The sequence below is a fragment of the Myxine glutinosa genome, chromosome 8, assembly GCF_964187855.1.
Source record: "Myxine glutinosa chromosome 8, kmMyxGlut1.1, whole genome shotgun sequence".
Lineage (NCBI taxonomy): Eukaryota > Metazoa > Chordata > Myxini > Myxiniformes > Myxinidae > Myxine > Myxine glutinosa.
This window is the reverse complement of record NC_136268.1, coordinates 93,805,628-93,823,824: the sequence shown is the minus strand read 5'-3', so window position 1 is coordinate 93,823,824 and position 18,197 is coordinate 93,805,628. Positions and strand designations below refer to the sequence as shown.

Genomic DNA, 18,197 nt, shown 5'->3' with positions numbered 1-18,197 from the left:
AATAGTAGCGGTAGTAGTAGCAGTAATAGTGGTAGTGATGGTAGTAGTAGCAGTTATAATAGTAGCGGTAGTAGTAGCAGTAGTAGTAGTAGTAGTGTTAGTAGTAGTAATATAAGTAGAAGTAGCAGTTATATTAGTAGCGGTAGTAGTAGTAGCAGTAATAGTAGTGGTAGTCGTGGTAGTAGTAGCAGTTATAATAGTAGCAGTAATAGTAGTAGTAGTGTTAGTAGTAATAATAGAAGTAGTAGTAGCAGTAATAGTAGTGGTAGTGGTGGTAGTAGTAGCAGTTATAATAGTAGCGGTAGTAGTAGCAGTAATAGTAGTGGTAGTGGTGGTAGTAGTAGCAGTTATAATAGTAGCGGTAGTAGTAGTAGCAGTAATAGTAGTGGTAGTCGTGGTAGTAGTAGCAGTTATAATAGTAGCGGTAGTAGTAGCAGTAATAGTAGTAGTAGTGTTAGTAGTAATAATAGAAGTAGTAGTAGCAGTAATAGTAGTGGTAGTGGTGGTAGTAGTAGCAGTTATAATAGTAGCGGTAATAGTAGCAGTAATAGTAGTGGTAGTGGTGGTAGTAGTAGCAGTTATAATAGTAGCGGTAGTAGTAGCAGTAGTAGTAGTAGTAGTGTTAGTAGTAGTAATATAAGTACAAGTAGCAGTTATATTAGTAGCGGTAGTAGTAGTAGCAGTAGTGGTAGTGGTGGTAGTAGTAGCAGTTATAATAGTAGCGGTAGTAGTAGCAGTAATAGTAGTAGTAGTGTTAGTAGTAATAATAGAAGTAGTAGTAGCAGTAATAGTAGTGGTGGTAGTAGTAGCAGTTATAATAGTAGCGGTAGTAGTAGCAGTAATAGTAGTGGAAGTGGTGGTAGTAGTAGCAGTTATAATAGTAGCGGTAGTAGTAGCAGTAATAGTAGTAGTAGTGTTAGTAGTAGTAATATAAGTAGTAGTAGCAGTTATAATAGTAGCGGTAGTAGTAGCAGTAATAGTCGTGGTAGTGGTGGTAGTAGTAGCAGTTATAATAGTAGCGGTAGTAGTAGCAGTAGTAGTAGTAGTGTTAGTAGTCGTAATATAAGTAGAAGTAGCAGTTATATTAGTAGCGGTAGTAGTAGTAGCAGTAATAGTAGTGGTTGTGGTGGTAGTAGTAGCAGTTATAATAGTAGCGGTAGTAGTAGCAGTAATAGTAGTAGTAGTGTTAGTAGTAGTAATATAAGTAGTAGTAGCAGTTGTAATAGTAGCAGTAACAGTAGTGGTAGTAGTGTTAGTAGTAATAATATAAGTAGTAGTAGCAGTTGTAATAGTAGCGGTAGTAATAGCAGTAATAGTAGTAGTAGTGTTAGTAGTAGTAATATAAGTAGTAGTAGCAGTTATAATAGTAGTGGTAGTAGTAGCAGTAATAGTAGTGATAGTAGTGTTAGTAGTAGTAATATAAGTAGTATTAGCAGTTGTAATAGTAGCGGTAGTAATAGTAGCAGTAATAGTAGTGGTGGTAGTGTTAGTAGTAGTAATATAAGTAGTAGTAGCAGTTATAATAGTAGCGGTCGTAATAGCAGCAGTAATAGTAGTGGTAGTAGTGTTAGTAGTAGTAATATAAGTAGTAGTAGCAGTTATAATAGTAGCGGTAGTAGTAGCAGTAATAGTAGTAGTAGTGTTAGTAATAATAGAAGTAGGAGTAGCAGTTATAATAGTAGCGGTAGTAGTAGCAGTAATAGTAGTAGTAGTGTTAGTAATAATAGAAGTAGGAGTAGCAGTTATAATAGTAGCGGTAGTAGTAGCAGTAATAGTAGTAGTAGTGTTAGTAATAATAGAAGTAGGAGTAGCAGTTATAATAGTAGCGGTAGTAGTAGCAGTAATAGTAGTAGTAGTGTTAGTAGTAGTAATATAAGTAGAAGTAGCAGTTATATTAGTAGCGGTAGTAGTAGTAGCAGTAATAGTAGTGGTAGTGGTGGTAGTAGTAGCAGTTATATTAGTAGTAGTAATAGTAGTGGTAGTGGTGGTAGTAGTAGCAGTCAGTAATAGTAATGGTACTAGTGATAGTAGTAGTAAGTAGTACTGCATTGTAGTTCAATCAAGATTGCCCTAAGTGATGCTGGACCCTTGAGTTCCACATGTTTCTTTATCATCACCATGAGCCGATTCCTCTCAAAATGAAGCGCCGAGTGGTTGAGATTTTAATAAACTAATTATTTTGGGTTGAATGAATGAATGTTTTATGTATGAATTAATGAATCAATTTAACCAATTATTTTAATTTAGTGAGTGACTATTCCACTGAGGTGGGCATCAAAGGCTTATTATGTTGTGAAGAAACCCAGATTGTCATTTTGAACCATTTTGTTGATATTATATGGTGCTCTGAGTTTTATACTTTGAGATGTTTGACATGTGCCCGAAGATCTCGATGTCCATGGTCTCATTTAGTGCATGTATGAGTATGGTGCAGCCATAAGGTGGTTGCACCCAGTGTTGCAGGGGCTTCGTCCTGCTTGGCAGCCCGCCATAACGTGGTTGCACCCGGTGTTGTAGGGGCTTCGTCCTGCTTGGCAGCCCGCCATAAGGTGGTTGCACCTAGTGTTGTAGGGGCTTCGTCCTGCTTGGCAGCCCTCCATAAGGTGGTTGCACCTAGTGTTGCAGGGCTTCGTCCTGTTTGGCAGCCCGCCATAAGGTGGTTGCACCTAGTGTTGTAGGGGCTTCGTCCTGCTTGGCAGCCCGCCATAAGGTGGTTGCACCTAGTGTTGTAGGGGCTTCGTCCTGTTTGGCAGCCCGCCATAAGGTGGTTGCACCTAGTGTTGTAGGGGCTTCGTCCTGCTTGGCAGCCCGCCATAAGGTGGTTGCACCTAGTGTTGCAGGGCTTCATCCTGCTTGGCAGCCCTCCATAAGGTGGTTGCACCTAGTGTTGCAGGGCTTCGTCCTGTTTGGCAGCCCTCCATAAGGTGGTTGCACCTAGTGTTGTAGGGGCTTCATCCTGCTTGGCAGCCCGCCATAAGGTGGTTGCACCTAGTGTTGTAGGGGCTTCATCCTGCTTGGCAGCCCGCCATAAGGTGGTTGCACCTAGTGTTGCAGGGCTTCGTCCTGTTTGGCAGCCCGCCATAAGGTGGTTGCACCTAGTGTTGTAGGGGCTTCGTCCTGCTTGGCAGCCCGCCATAAGGTGGTTGCACCCAGTGTTGTCGGGGCTTCGTCCTGCTTGGCAGCCCTCCATGAGGTGGTTGCACCTAGTGTTGTAGGGGCTTCATCCTGCTTGGCAGCCCGCCATAAGGTGGTTGCACCTCGTGTTGCAGGGCTTCATCCTGCTTGGCAGCCCTCCATAAGGTGGTTGCACCTAGTGTTGCAGGGCTTCGTCCTGTTTGGCAGCCCGCCATAAGGTGGTTGCACCTAGTGTTGTAGGGGCTTCGTCCTGCTTGGCAGCCCTCCATGAGGTGGTTGCACCTCGTGTTGTAGGGGCTTCGTCCTGCTTGGCAGCCCGCCATAAGGTGGTTGCACCTAGTGTTGTAGGGGCTTCATCCTGCTTGGCAGCCCGCCATAAGGTGGTTGCACCTAGTGTTGCAGGGCTTCGTCCTGTTTGGCAGCCCGCCATAAGGTGGTTGCACCCAGTGTTGTCGGGGCTTCGTCCTGCTTGGCAGCCCGCCATAATGTGGTTGCACCTAGTGTTGCAGGGCTTCGTCCTGCCTGGCAGCCCGCCATAAGGTGGTTGCACCCAGTGTTGCAGGGCTTCGTCCTGCCTGGCAGCGCGCCATAAGGTGGTTGCACCCAGTGTTGCAGGGCTTCGTCCTGCCTGGCAGCCCGCCATAAGGTGGTTGCACCCAGTGTTGCAGGGCTTCGTCCTGCCTGGCAGCCCACCATAAGGTGGTTGCACCCAGTGTTGCAGGGCTTCGTCCTGCCTGGCAGCCCGCCATAAGGTGGTTGCACCCAGTGTTGCAGGGCTTCGTCCTGCTTGGCAGCCCGCCATAAGGTGGTTGCACCCAGTGTTGCAGGGCTTCGTCCTGTTTGGCAGCCCGCCATAAGGTGGTTGCACCCAGTGTTGCAGGGCTTCGTCCTGCTTGGCAGCCCGCCATAAGGTGGTTGCACCCAGTGTTGCAGGGCTTCGTCCTGTTTGGCAGCCCGCCATAAGGTGGTTGCACCTCGTGTTGCAGGGCTTCGTCCTGCTTGGCAGCCCGCCATAAGGTGGTTGCACCCAGTGTTGCAGGGCTTCGTCCTGTTTGGCAGCCCTCCATGAGGTGGTTGCACCTAGTGTTGTAGGGGCTTCGTCCTGTTTGGCAGCCCTCCATGAGGTGGTTGCACCTAGTGTTGCAGGGCTTCGTCCTGCTTGGCAGCCCGCCATAAGGTGGTTGCACCCAGTGTTGCAGGGCTTCGTCCTGTTTGGCAGCCCGCCATAAGGTGGTTGCATCTAGTGTTGTAGGGGCTTCGTCCTGCTTGGCAGCCCGCCATAAGGTGGTTGCACCTAGTGTTGTAGGGGCTTCATCCTGCTTGGCAGCCCGCCATAAGGTGGTTGCACCCAGTGTTGCAGAGCTTCGTCCTGTTTGGCAGCCCGCCCTAAGGTGGTTGCACCCAGTGTTGCAGGACTTCGTCCTGCCTGGCAGCCCTCCATAAGGTGGTTGCACCTAGTGTTGCAGGGCTTCGTCCTGCCTGGCAGCCCGCCATAAGGTGGTTGCACCCAGTGTTGCAGGGCTTCGTCCTGCCTGGCAGCCCTCCATAAGGTGGTTGCACCCAGTGTTGCAGGGCTTCGTCCTGCCTGGCAGCCCTCCATAAGGTGGTTGCACCCAGTGTTGCAGGGCTTCGTCCTGCCTGGCAGCCCGCCATAAGGTGGTTGCACCCAGTGTTGCAGGGCTTCGTCCTGCCTGGCAGCCCGCCATAAGGTGGTTGCACCCAGTGTTGCAGGGCTTCGTCCTGCCTGGCAGCCCTCCATAAGGTGGTTGCACCTAGTGTTGCAGGGCTTCGTCCTGCCTGGCAGCCCTCCATAAGGTGGTTGCACCTAGTGTTGCAGGGCTTCGTCCTGCCTGGCAGCCCATAGTCAGCCCGTCCTTCTTTGGGCGAACACTGCGTGGGATTTGATCCCCGGTTCTCCCCTTAATTAATCGCCCACGCAGCGACAGCCAGGTGGTTCCTCCGAAGAAGGCAGCGCCGCAGCTGACATTTAAATAATGGTCGCAACATGTTTCCTTATTATATTTACAACCGTTTCCAAGCTATTAATCATGTCCGCGTGGTGCCGGTCGACTTGCGGACACAAATTGTGACGAAGAAAGAAGCGAATGGCGGAGTGTTTTCCTGGACCGACTCGGCTGCTGTCCGTGATGACATCTTGATGTTTCGGCTCTCGCTGCCCAGTCAAGCACATCTCAGAGAGGGCGAAAGGATCTACCTGTGCTTACAGGCTCCGTAAATGGTCACCGAGTCTGGGTGACCCCAACACGGTCACCGAGTCTGGGTGACCCTAACATGGTAACCGAGTCTGGGTGGCCCTAACATGGTAACCGAGTCTGGGTGACCCTATCATGGTCATTGAGTCTGGGTGACCCTAACATGGTAACCGAGTCTGGGTGACCCTAACATGGTCATTGAGTCTGGGTGACCCTAACATGGTCATTGAGTCTGGGTGACCCTAACATGGTCATTGAGTCTGGGTGACCCTAACATGGTCATTGAGTCTGGATGACCCTAACATGGTCATTGAGTCTGGGTGACCCTATCATGGTCATTGAGTCTGGGTGACCTTAACATGGTCATTGAGTCTGGATGACCCTAACATGGTCATTGAGTCTGGGTGACCCTAACATGGTCATTGAGTCTGGGTGACCCTAACATGGTCATTGAGTCTGGATGACCCTAACATGGTCATTGAGTCTGGGTGACCCTAACATGGTCATTAAGTCTGGGTGACCCTAACATGGTAACCGAGTCTGGGTGACCCTAACATGGTCATTGAGTCTGGGTGACCCTAACATGGTAACCGAGTCTGGGTGACCCTAACATGGTCATTGATTCTGGGTGACCCTAACATGGTAACCGAGTCTGGGTGACCCTAACATGGTCATTGAGTCTGGGTGACCCTAACATGGTCATTGAGTCTGGGTGACCCTAACATGGTCATTGAGTCTGGGTGACCCTAACATGGTCATTGAGTCTGGGTGATCCTAACATGGTCATTGAGTCTGGGTGACCCTAACATGGTCATTAAGTCTGGGTGACCCTAACATGGTAACCGAGTCTGGGCGGCCTTAACACGGTCACCTGCCAAGTAAAGCAGTCTCTCACAGGTAAACCCGTCGGAATGCCAGATGGTGATCTTGAACTATCTCAGTCCTGCTTCGCTATCCCATTCCCACCATTAGTGTTCATCAAATAATCCTTTCAAGTTATTAAGCCAAACTATACACGGCTATGAGCACATCAAAAATGGAGGCCTTACCCCCCCCCCCCCCCCCTGGAGCCCCCAAGGACCCTGGGGGCCAAATAATGAAATGGGCAAATGGAGTTGTCAGACACCGCGTCTCGGATCCGCTCTCCCTGAGATTGACACACGCAGCTCTGTATTCGGACATTCTATCCACGGCTGTCACAGCATGGCGTCTGTCCGTCCCCGTCTGTCTGAGCTCATCTACCAAACTCATTCATAGCTGTCCCTCTCCCTCACACCCCACCTGCCAGCACACTCTGCTTCACACATGCACACTGCACTCACAGAACTGACAACACCAACCTGTGTTTGTGTCCCTCCCTCCCCCTGTTTGTGTTTTTGTCTCTCTCCCTTCCCCTGTTTGTGTTTGTCCCTCTTCCTCCCCCCTCTTTGTGTTTGGCCCTCTTCCTTCCCCTGTTTGTGTTTGTCCCTCTTCCTCCCCCTGTTTGTGTTTGTCCCTCTTCCTCCCCCTGTTTGTGTTTGTCCCTCTTCCTCCCCCTGTTTGTGTTTGTCCCTCTTCCTCCCCCTGTTTGTGTTTGTCCCTCTTCCTCCCCCTGTTTGTGTTTGTCCCTCTTCCTTCCCCTGTTTGTGTTTGTCCCTCTTCCTCCCCCTGCTTGTGTTTATCCCTCTTCCTTCCCCTGTTTGTGTTTGTCCCTCTTCCTTCCCCTGTTTGTGTTTGTTCCTCTCACTCCCCCTGTTTGTGTTTGTCCCTCTCCCTCCCCCTGTTTGTGTTTGTCCCTCTCCCTTCCCCTGTTTGTGTATGACCCTCTCCCTCCCCCTGTTTGTGTTTGTCCCTCTTCCTCCCCCTGTTTGTGTTTGTCCCTCTCCCTTCCCCTGTTTGTGTATGACCCTCTCCCTCCCCCTGTTTGTGTTTGTCTCTCCTCCTCCCCCTGTTTGTGCATGACCCTCTCCCTTCCCCTGTTTGTGTATGACCCTCTCCCTCCCCCTGTTTGTGTTTATCTCTCTTCCTCCCCCTGTTTGTGTATGACCCTCTCCCTCCTCCTGTTTGTGTATGTTCCTCTCCCTCACCCTGTTTGTGTTTGTCCCTCTTCCTCCCCCTGTTTGTGTTTGTCCCTCTCACTCCCCCTGTTTGTGTTTGTCTCTCTTCCTCCCCCTGTTTGTGTATGTCCGTCTTCACTTTCTCAAACATTTCCTCTGATTCATGTCTAACTCTGGTTTAATTAACCCCTGAAGTTTCTCTGTTTCCAGTCCCTGTTGATTGTCCAAGTTCATCACGTTTGGTTCTCATTCACCACGGTATCGGTTTTGTCCTATCGGATCACATCGACGTGTTGTTGGTTTGTACTCGCTTTGACTCCCACGTTGGAGCACACCATGTGTCATGGCTGATAGTGTCATTTCAGCTGTACGATTCACATTTCCTGACCCCTGTGTGTTTGAGGAATTACAACCGATTACAGGCAAAACACGCAAGTGTGGTGTATTAGCAACAACGATTTATTGGTCTGTGTTACGGATTCGTCACTTCCGTTGTTGTGGTTTTCATCCACTGTAAACATTTTTGATTCCATGTACTATTATTGTTGTCGTTTAAGGGAAATAGAGATTACTATTTTCAAAAGGTAAAAAAGTTAATGTTTTAAATGAAACCGGAACCGGACGACGACGAAGAGGAAGAGGAGGAAGAGAAGGCGGAGCGAGTGAGTCGGACAAGAAGCCGAGCTGCTTCGAGGTCTGGAGCGAACGATTGGCGAACGAGGGTCACGAGTGAACTTTGGGTTTCCCGGGAAAGGGATTCCTGCGACAGAGTTGTCATCGCTGTGACAGATAAACCTGCGTGACAGGTTTTGCGGTTGATTCCGGAGAGAATGATCGGAGTGCCGTTACGCCACGAGAACGGGCCATCGGCCATTTTTACCTCGCGCAGGATTTGCGCATCGCTCTAGGTTTTTCGCCTCGCTTTAACCATGGTCACCGCCTTCAGACGTTAATCTGGTGTGTGTGTGTAACGTGGCTTTTGAGTGGGAAATCTGCGGTTCGCCGAGTGGGAGCCGTGGAATGTCCACACCCGAGGGTGTGATTTCCCAGTCGCCTTGAGGGCACCTTTGCGCAGCTTTGGCAGCGGGACTGCGACTGTCATCCGAACGGGATTCTGGTCTCGATTAGACATCGTTCTGACGATTACTGGAGCAGATCGACTTTGGCTTGATGCCGGAATAGAGACATTGGGAACGTTCTTCTTTTCGCTCACTTGGAGCACAGTGAGTTATATTGTACGAACCTGATGGTACCATCATAGGAAATATATATCGGTTGTACAATTGATTACTATTGTTGCACTGTTATTCTTGTGTGATATTAATACAATACTTGTTTGTTGGTAACAATTGGTGTGGTTTCACCATTGATCTTTGACATACAGAATAACACATCTTTCTGCCGTGACTCCTCTCGGAGCTCGGAGGTACACCATGACCGCGGTTTGGGGAGGAGCACGTAACAGAAATTGGGGGCTCGTCTGTGCTGACAAAATTCCCAAATCTCGTCTGGGATTAAATTCCCTGACATTCGTCCGGGATAGAATTCCCTAACATTCCCAAAATTCCCAAATTTGGAATTTTTCTAACATTCCCAAATTTTTCAAAAAAAATTTGACATTTTTTGTGTGAAGGTTAACAGGTGCTAACTGATAGTCACCATGGTGTTTGACGCAGAAAAGTTTGCGGCGTCCCCTAATGAGGCACAGTTCCAAGCGTTAAAAAGATCGGAACTCTTGATATTGGCCAAATATTTTAACATGGAGGTCCGAGTTAATATGAAGAAAGCAGAGATGCAGTCTCTGGTGGGACAAGGAACATGGAAAGAGGTAGCCTTGGATTGGTTACCCGGAGGAAAAAGAAAATGTGGAGCTCCGGAAAATGGAGATGCAACTGCGGAGCCAGGAAAGGTTAAAAGCAGAGGAAAAAAAAGCAGAAAAGGAAAGAGCAGAACAGGAACGAGAACTCGAGGAGAGAAGAGCAGAGGAAAGGAGAGCTGAAGAAGAAAGAAGAGCAGAGGAAAGGAGAGCTGAAAAGGAACTCGAGGAAAGGAGAGCAGAACAAGAACGAGAACTCGAGGAGAGAAGAGCAGAGGAAAGGAGAGCTGAAGAAGAAAGAAGAGCAGAGGAAAGGAGAGCCGAAAGGGAGTTAAAGGAACGTGACATGGAGTATCAGAAGGAACTTAAACTCAAGGAGCTGGAATTACTGGGAGAACGGAGAGAAGTAGTATCCATGCCGTCTAGTTCGACAACTAGTCAGAACACTTGGGATGTTGGTAGGCATGTGAGGCTGGTTCCACCCTTCAATGAAAAGGAGGTAGCCAAGTTTTTTTTACACTTTGAGAAAGTGGCTCAAATTCTAAAATGGCCTGTTGGGTCCTGGACTATGTTAGTGCAAAGTGTTTTGGTGGGTAAAGCTCAAGATATCTATTCGGCTTTACCGATTGACCAATGTGCAGATAATGAGACAGTGAAGAAAACCATTCTCAAAGCCTATGAATTGGTCCCTGAAGCTTACCGGCAAAAATTCAGGAATGCCAGGAAGAGGGAGAGTGAGACCCATGTGGAGGTTGCCAGAATGAAGGAAACCATGTTTGATCAGTGGTGTGACTCGAAGGGGATTGGGAAAGACTTCAACCTGTTGCGACAATTGATCTTGGTGGAGGACTTCAAACAGTGTGTCCATGCGGACATTAAAGTACATCTGGAGGAAAAGAAAGTACCAGAGTTGTATGAGGCAGCAACCGTGGCAGATGACTATGCCTTGACACACAGGATGGGGTTCCACAAACCTAACTTCCCGCCTAGAGTTAGCCAGGGGAGTTATGGTAAATCAGGGGCGGAGAACAAATATTCATGGAGGCGGCCAAGAGATGACTATGGGGACAAATCTGATACCGCGACTTTTAGGGATCAGAAGACTACAGTTCCAAGACAGACTTATCTTCCGGGGGGGCCGACAGCAGCAGGCAGACCACGAGTTTTTCCTCCGGGCCTACTTGCGCTTTTTGCAAGAAACCTGGGCATTTGATGTCCCAATGTTATGCCCTGAAAAGGAAAAATCAGGAGTGGAGTCAGACTAGTACAACACCGAATGCATTGGCCAATGCGAGAAATCGTCCTGGGAGGACAGTGCCTTGTGAAGGTTCCCATGCCAAAGTTACGGCATCACAGAACTACCTTGTTCAAGAGGGTTACAAACCTTTTATTTCAGAGGGGTTTGTGTCACTGGATGGAGACTTAACGAACCAGAGACCTGTTAGGGTATTGAGTGACACAGGAGCACATCAATCTTTGATGCTTGAAGGCATTTTGCCATTGTCAGAGAAGACGGCAACTGGTGTTAGTGTTCTTTTACAGGGGGTTGGTGGCTATGTTAAAACTCCACTTCATGTCATCCATTTGAAGTCTGATTTGGTGTCAGGACCGGTCACCGTAGGTTTACAAGCCACTCTTCCTGTGGAGGGAATCTCTTTTGTTATCGGGAATGATTTGGCCGGTGGTCAAGTTTCTGGTAATCCGATGTTTGTTGAAAAGCCTAGTATGGAAAATAACACCGCACAGTTAGAGCAGGAGATTCCGGGTATCTGTCCATCCTGTGCTGTGACTCTACTCGTGCTATGGGTAGGAAGCGCTCTGAAGAGAAGGAGAAGGTACTGACGTCACGCTTTGCACAGGCACTTCTTGTCGAGTACCCTGAAACTAAGTGTCAGCACACACAAGTCATGGATGGAGGCAATGTTGGCAAGCTCTTTGTAGGTGGACTGAACTTTGACACAAGTGAAGATGTTCTGGACTCTATCTTTGGCAAATATGGACCACTCTTGGAAGTGCTGCTGATAAAAGACAGGGAGACACAAAAGTCGAGAGGGTTTGGCTTTGTCACGTTTGAAAACACAAAGGACGCCAAAGATGCAGAAAAGGATTTGAATGGCAAGGATTTGGATGGTTGGACCATAACAGTAGAGAAGGCAGGCCATGGGCGTCGAGGGGGCTACAGAGGAGGAAAACGTGGAGGTAGTTTCAGGGGTGGCTATGGCTCCCGAGGTGGGAGTAGTAGTTTTGGCAACTCTCGACGGGATGACTATTACGGTGGTAGCCGAGATGGGGACCGCTACTCACGTGACTACAGCACCCGATTCTACAACCGTGATTACGATTTTTATGATCAAGAGAAGAGTTGGAAGCACTGAGTGCTCAGGAGCAGCTGAGCCAAGATTCCTACACGGATTAACCCGTGAACTCCACGTTCCTAAATGCGTCCATGCAGTGAATACTTCCAGGCCGCACCACCCAACCACCATGAAACCTGGCTCTCAGCTCGGCCTCCTTCAAAAAGTGCTATAGATTTGCTTTGCTTTGGATTTTTGATCACAACCCCTTCACCTTCATTCAAAAAAATGAAAAATCAAAATCAGAGGTTGATGAGATGGAGTTTGACTTTGCAGGAGTTCAACTTGGAAATTGAGCATGTAAAGGGCAGGGACAATGTCGTGGCCGATGCTTTATCCAGAGTGAACTAACTTTGGAAATTCCTGTAGGTGGTTTGGAAGTTTTGTTGCTTTATTTCGGGGAATATTAATTATGGTTGTTCACGTGAATTGATCATTTGGGTGTGAGTTGTACTTTTGTTTGTTAAAAGAGTTTTTGCCTGCAAAGAAAGTTTTCACTATGTTCAAACTTTCTTTCTTGATGGGGGGAAGTGTTACGGTTTCGTCACTTCCGTTGTTGTGGTTTTCATCCACTGCAAACATTTTTCATTCCATGTACTATTATTGTTGTCGTTTAAGGGAAATAGAGTTTACTATTTTCAAAAGGTAAAAAAGTTAATGTTTTAAATGAAACTGGAACCGGACGACAACGAAGAGGAAGAGGAGGAAGAGAAGGCGGAGCGAGTGAGTCGGACAAGAAGCCGAGCTGCTTCGAGGTCTGGAGCGAACGATTGGCGAATGAGGGTCACGAGTGAACTTCGGGTTTCCCGGGAAAGGGATTCCTGCGACAGAGTTGTCATCGCTGTGACAGATAAACCTGCGTGACAGGTTTTGCGGTTGATTCCGGAGAGAATCATCGGAGTGCCGTTACGCCACAAGAACGGGCCGTCTGCCATTTTTACCTCGCGCAGGATTTGCGCATCGCTCAAGGTTTTTTGCTTCGCTTTAACCATTGTCACCACCTTCAGACGTTAATCTGGTGTGTGTGTGTAACGTGGCTTTTGAGTGGGAAATCTGCGGTTCGCCGAATGGTAGTTGTGGAACGTCCACACCTGAGGGTGTGATTTCCCAGTCGCCTTGAGGGCACCTTTGCGCAGCTTTGGCAGCGGGACTGTGACTGTCATCCGAACGAGATTCTGGTCTCGATTAGACATCGTTCTGACGATTACTGGAGCGGATCGACTTTGGCTTGATGCCGAAATAGACATTGGGAATGTTCTTCTTTTCGCTCACTTGGAGCACAGTGAGTTATATTGTACGAACCTGATGGTACCATCATAGGAAATATATATCGGTTGTACAATTGATTACTATTGTTGTTGCACTGTTATTCTTGTGTGATCTTAATACTATACTTGTTTGTTGGTAACAATTGGTGTGGTTTCACCATTGATCTTTGACATACAGAATAACACATCTTTCTGCCGTGACTCCTCTCGGGGCTCGGAGGTACACTGTGACCGGGGTTTGGGGAGGAGCATGTAACAGTCTGCATCGTTGTGTGTGCGTGTATCGCAGATCATGCAGTGTTTAAGCTGGCCTACCTCAACAATCACGACTTCAAACATCAGTACTTTGAAGCAGATTCTGCCATTGTCAATGAGATTGTCAGCAAGGTGAGTGTGTGTATGTCTGTGTGTATGTATGTCTGTGTGTGTTTATGTGTGTGTGTGTATGTGTGTGTGTGTTTGTGTATGTCTGTGTGTTTATGTGTGTGTGTATGTGTGTCTGTGTGTCTGTTTGTGTTTATGTGTGTGTGTATGTGTGTGTTTGGGTGTGTGTGTGTGTATGTGTGTGTTTGTGTATGTATGTCTGTGTGTGTTTATGTGTGTGTGTGTGTGTTTATGTGTGTGTGTGTGTTTATGTTTGTGTGTGTGTATGTGTGAATGTGTATGTCTGTGTGTGTGTGTGTGCATGTGTGTGTGTGCATGTGTGTGTTTATGTGTGTGTGTGTGCATGTGTGTTTGTGTGTGTGCATGTGTATGTTTGTGTGTGTGCATGTGTATGTTTGTGTGTGCATGTGTGTTTGTGTATGTGTGTTTGTGTGTGCATGTGCGTTTGTGTGTGTGTGCATGTGCGTTTGTGTGTGTGCATGTGTGTATGTTTGTGTGTGTGTGTGTGTGTGTGTGTGTGTGTGTGTGCATGCATGCGTGTGTGTATGTTTGTGTGTGTGTGTGTTTGTTTGTGTGTATATATTTGTGTGTGTATGTCTGTGTGTGTGTGTGTGTGTGTGTGTGTATGCAAGTGTGTTTGTGTGTGTGTATGTTTGTGTGTGTGCATGTGTGTGTTTGTGCATGTGTGTGTATATGTATGTGTGCATATGTTTGTGTGTATTTGTGTGTGTGTTGTTGTTATCTCCAAATGTGGGTTTCAGAATGTGGAAGAGAGTCCTCCCAGGGCTGGAAGTATCCACCTCCGTTTTGGTGAGGGTGGGGGAAGATGGTGTGGTTCACGATTCTTGGACCAGGTTGTGAAGGTTTGTTGTTGTTATTGTGCCGAGGGATCTTTTCCGTTTCGTCACTGAGTTCCGAACAGCTTCCAACTGTAGTTTGTTTATAGTAATATTTCATGGGATGCTTTTTACGGTGTAGTCCGTAGGACAATGCTGTATGGAACAGCGTTTGTCTGTCCTTTATGTCCCCACAAACGCCCACCAATCAGAGCTGAGGATCTGGTCACATGACAGGGGGACAGAGTTTCGCAACCATTACAGTTGCAAATTTTACTAAAAGGAAATATATAATAACCTTCTGTGTCATGTTTCGGGGTCCCAGTGGGTGTCATAAAGTAGGTAGGAGGTTTCAGAAATTCCTCAATACAATTATAATTTTGGAATGTGATCGACCCGGACCTTGCTCCCGAATCCGGAAGTGAACAGATGATAACAGTTTGCTGGTTTGATAATATCTCAACGGTGCCGTGCATCATGCGATGTCTTACTTGACACCTTTCCGACTGTATTGTCTCGAGGAAAAGTGTTGTTTTTGAATGAATGTCCCATCTATCAAATCTCATGGGCTCATGTTCTGGTCCAAAGAAAATCCACCTTTAACATTGGAATTGGAACATCATCCTCCACACGTGATGATATAGGCAGGAATTACCTCGACATTTATTTGGTCCCTATTTTTTTATGTACCGGTAAACGGCTTTGCTAATAACCAAATGCTTAAACAAAAACTGGCTGGTACCACAATTAGTTAATGCGGGACTAGCTGAAAGTGTGTGATTTCAACAAGACGGCACACCCGTGCATCTTACGTTGCATGTTTCCGGACCGTCTCGATGAAACATTCCCTCAACGATGGATTGGACGCAGATCGCCAACAACATGAGCTCCTCTACCATGGCCACCACGTAGTCCAGATTCAATGACTCCAGACAAGTCTTTGTGGGGCTTCATCAAGGCCAAAGTATTGACAAACCGGTATAGCACGATTGAGGAATTGCGCGTTCCAGTTGTGGCCTCTTTCATCTTTCACACAGGTGACTCCACAAATGCTACACAAGATATCGAAGAGGACTTGGCGACAAATTCTTTGGTGCATGGAGAATGGCGGAGCGCATAAAGATACAACAACAACAACAGGCATTTTAAGGCCATTTTCCCTGCTAGAGCGGGGGTTAGCCTTGCGGTCCCAATGACAATCTTCTCCATTTTGCCCTATTTTCTGCATCTCTCCTTGTTAACCCCCTTGCCCGCATTTCTTCTTCCACCATCTTTAGCCAAGTCTTTCTCGGTCTTCCCCGTCCTCTACTTCCTTCTACATTCATTTCCATCACTCTTCTCAACCAGTCACTTTCATCCTTCGTCAACACATGACCAAACCATCTCAACCTGTTCCTCTTCACAGCATCAATCACAGGCTCTATTCCCATCATCTTTCGCAATTCATCATTTGTCTTCCTCTCTCTCAACGATACTCCACACATCCACCAAACCATTCACATTTCCACCCTTTCCAGCCTTCGTTGCTGCTCTACGTTCATTACCCATGTCTCGCTCCCATAAATCATAACACTTCTCACACATGCAGCATACACCTTTGCCTTCAGCTGCAACGACACTCCCCTCCTCGTCAGCACGCCACTCAGTTCCCGAAACTTCTTCCATGCACATCTCACTCTAGCAACCGTTGCCGAGTCTGATCCACCTTCTCCATTCAGCATGTCTCCGAGGGAGCAAAATGTTTTCACACCTTCCAGCTTCACGCCGTCTCCAAGATCCAACTCAACATTTCCTCCATCTGCAGCTCCCTCTGTGCACACCTTACATTTGAATGTAACTGCCACACTGGTTAATGACCCTCTCAGACCACTACATTTTTGATGAATCCACTCAGTGCACATTGTACATTGAATGGAGTTCATAAATACATAAATAAATAAATGCATAAATGGAGCGCATAAAGATACAATGACTGATTATAATTATTGGAAATACTACACAATAAAACCTGTATATTAAAAGAGTTTAAGATCAAATGCTTCACTGGGGAGGGGTAAAGCGACTTTGAAGTCACCCTGGTAAATCCAAATTAAACTCCAACAAATCACATTCAACTTGGTGCTCACAAGTTGGAAAGGGTTAAATTTATTAATTCGAGTCTGTCTGGTCGACAACTAATTTGACCACTTTGAGTACGAGTTGTACGTGGGGTAACTGACTGAGCTGTAGGCACTGGCAGGGTGACTGCTCTTTCTAGCTCATGCAGCTCTACGTAATACACAATGTCGCTCACTGAAGGCTTCAAGTCTGAAGAATGTCTTGAGTCATCACTCATTCGTAGTGACTCATCACTCATTGGTTTAATCATTTTAAATGTCATCTCATCAGTTATGGTGGCAAGTGCAACCCGTTTCTCGCGAGTGAACAACGTACAAACTTGGCTCGGAGTGCTGCTTCACAGTCACAGCTGGTATCCACCATTTGGAACCCGGAGGAGGCTCCATTATAACTTCGTCATTCATATGTAATCATGCAGGATATGGTAGAACTTCTGTTTTGCTTTTTCCAGGTCAAAGTGTCTTATCAGAGCATCATGGTTGTAAGCCATGTGTACCAGAAGACCGCAGACAGTAGAAAATGTATTACTTGGATGTCTCCCAATAAGTAGTTGAGCAGGCAATAGGTGAATGCCTTCCAATGGTGTTGTAGGATAATCCAGCAAGGCCAGGTGTTTGTCCATGCGTTGTGGGATAATCCAGCAAGGCCAGGTGCTTGTCCATGTGTTGTAGGATAATCCAGCAAGGCCAGGTACTTGTCCATAGATTTTCTCCAGAGTCCTTTGACAGTTTGCACGGCCCACTCAACTTCTCCATTTGAATGTGGATATCTGGGACTAGACATTCTAAGGCTGATTTTGTGTTCTTTGCAGAATTTTCTCACAAGTTGTGAATTGTACATAATCCCATGATTTCTCCGTAGAGTCTCCGATAGACTGAAGTATGCTTTCAGTCGCTCGAGTTGTTCTGCAGCATAAATCCTTCACTTCATCCACCTTAATCTGGAGTAATAATAATTATCAACCGTTATGAGGTATGTCTTTGCATCAAACTGGAACAGGTGTTTCAGGTATGTCCCAATTTCACTCCAAGGTACATCCGGTGTAGGAGTCGGTTTCAGGGGCTCATTCGGTAGGTGATTTTGATAGTCTGCACACTTGGAACAGTTCTGAACAGTTTGCGCTATGTCCATATTCATGGAGGGCCAATAATAGAGCCTCCCTAGCTTGTTGCTTATACTTTACGATTCCGAGATGCGATTCATTAATCGGACTCAGCATGCGGGGTCTCAGAGTAGGTGGTACAATGATTAGCATGCCGTTGTAGAGGATGCCATCCATAACGGAAAGTTCACTCTGGGAATCCGAGTATGGTCAAAGACCGAGTGATACACCTTCCCTGGCATCTGGCCACCAATCATGAACTGACTGAATTTTGATCGAGTAGATTTTTGAAGATCTGTATACTTCTTGCCAGAAACAATTAGACAGTCCAACATTGAAATATGCTCCAAGTTGTCCAGTACCAAACAAGTATCTGGCAGGTAGGCTCTAGAAAGGGTGTCTGGGAGCTGCATATCCTCCCCTCTTCTCCACTGAAAGTTGAGATCATACCATTGCAATCGTAGTGGCATGCTCTACAGTCTCATCGGAGCGGACAGCAGCGGCTTCCTGGCGATCATTTCCAGAGGCTCATGGTCATTCGAGACGGTGACCGTTTTCTCAAAGATATAACAGTGAAACTTCTTGCAGGCATGGACTCAGGACAGCATCCCCTTTTCTATTTATGCTTACCGTGTCTCCATCCCCATGAGAGTTCTGGGGCTGCATGCGATGAGTCGGTTGTCCTGGACGAGAACTGCACCAAGTCCACTTCAGGTAGCATTACAGTGAATCTCGACTGGTTTGGTGACATCGAAGTATGCAAGAACAGGTGGATAACAGTAAAGTTCCTTCAGTCTCTCTTGAGCCGGTTGCCATTGATATTCAACGTCTAATTTCAGCATCTCTCAGAGTAGAGCTAACTCATCACTCAACCGAGGGATGTACTTTGACAAATACGTGGTGATTAATTAAATGAAGCGCCACACAGCTTCCTT

General features: G+C 47.0%; 1 protein-coding gene across 2 annotated transcripts in view; it reads left to right on the top strand.

The window, feature by feature from the left end:
* Positions 1-18,197, top strand: part of MAPKAP1 (MAPK associated protein 1) — a 327,283-nt gene that overhangs the window by 297,107 nt on the left and 11,979 nt on the right. For both annotated transcript variants that reach the window (XM_068124857.2, XM_068124856.2), the window contains exon 10: positions 13,112-13,209. In XM_068124857.2, the coding sequence (XP_067980958.1) occupies positions 13,112-13,209 (98 nt within the window). The remainder of the gene's footprint in view (positions 1-13,111; positions 13,210-18,197) is intronic.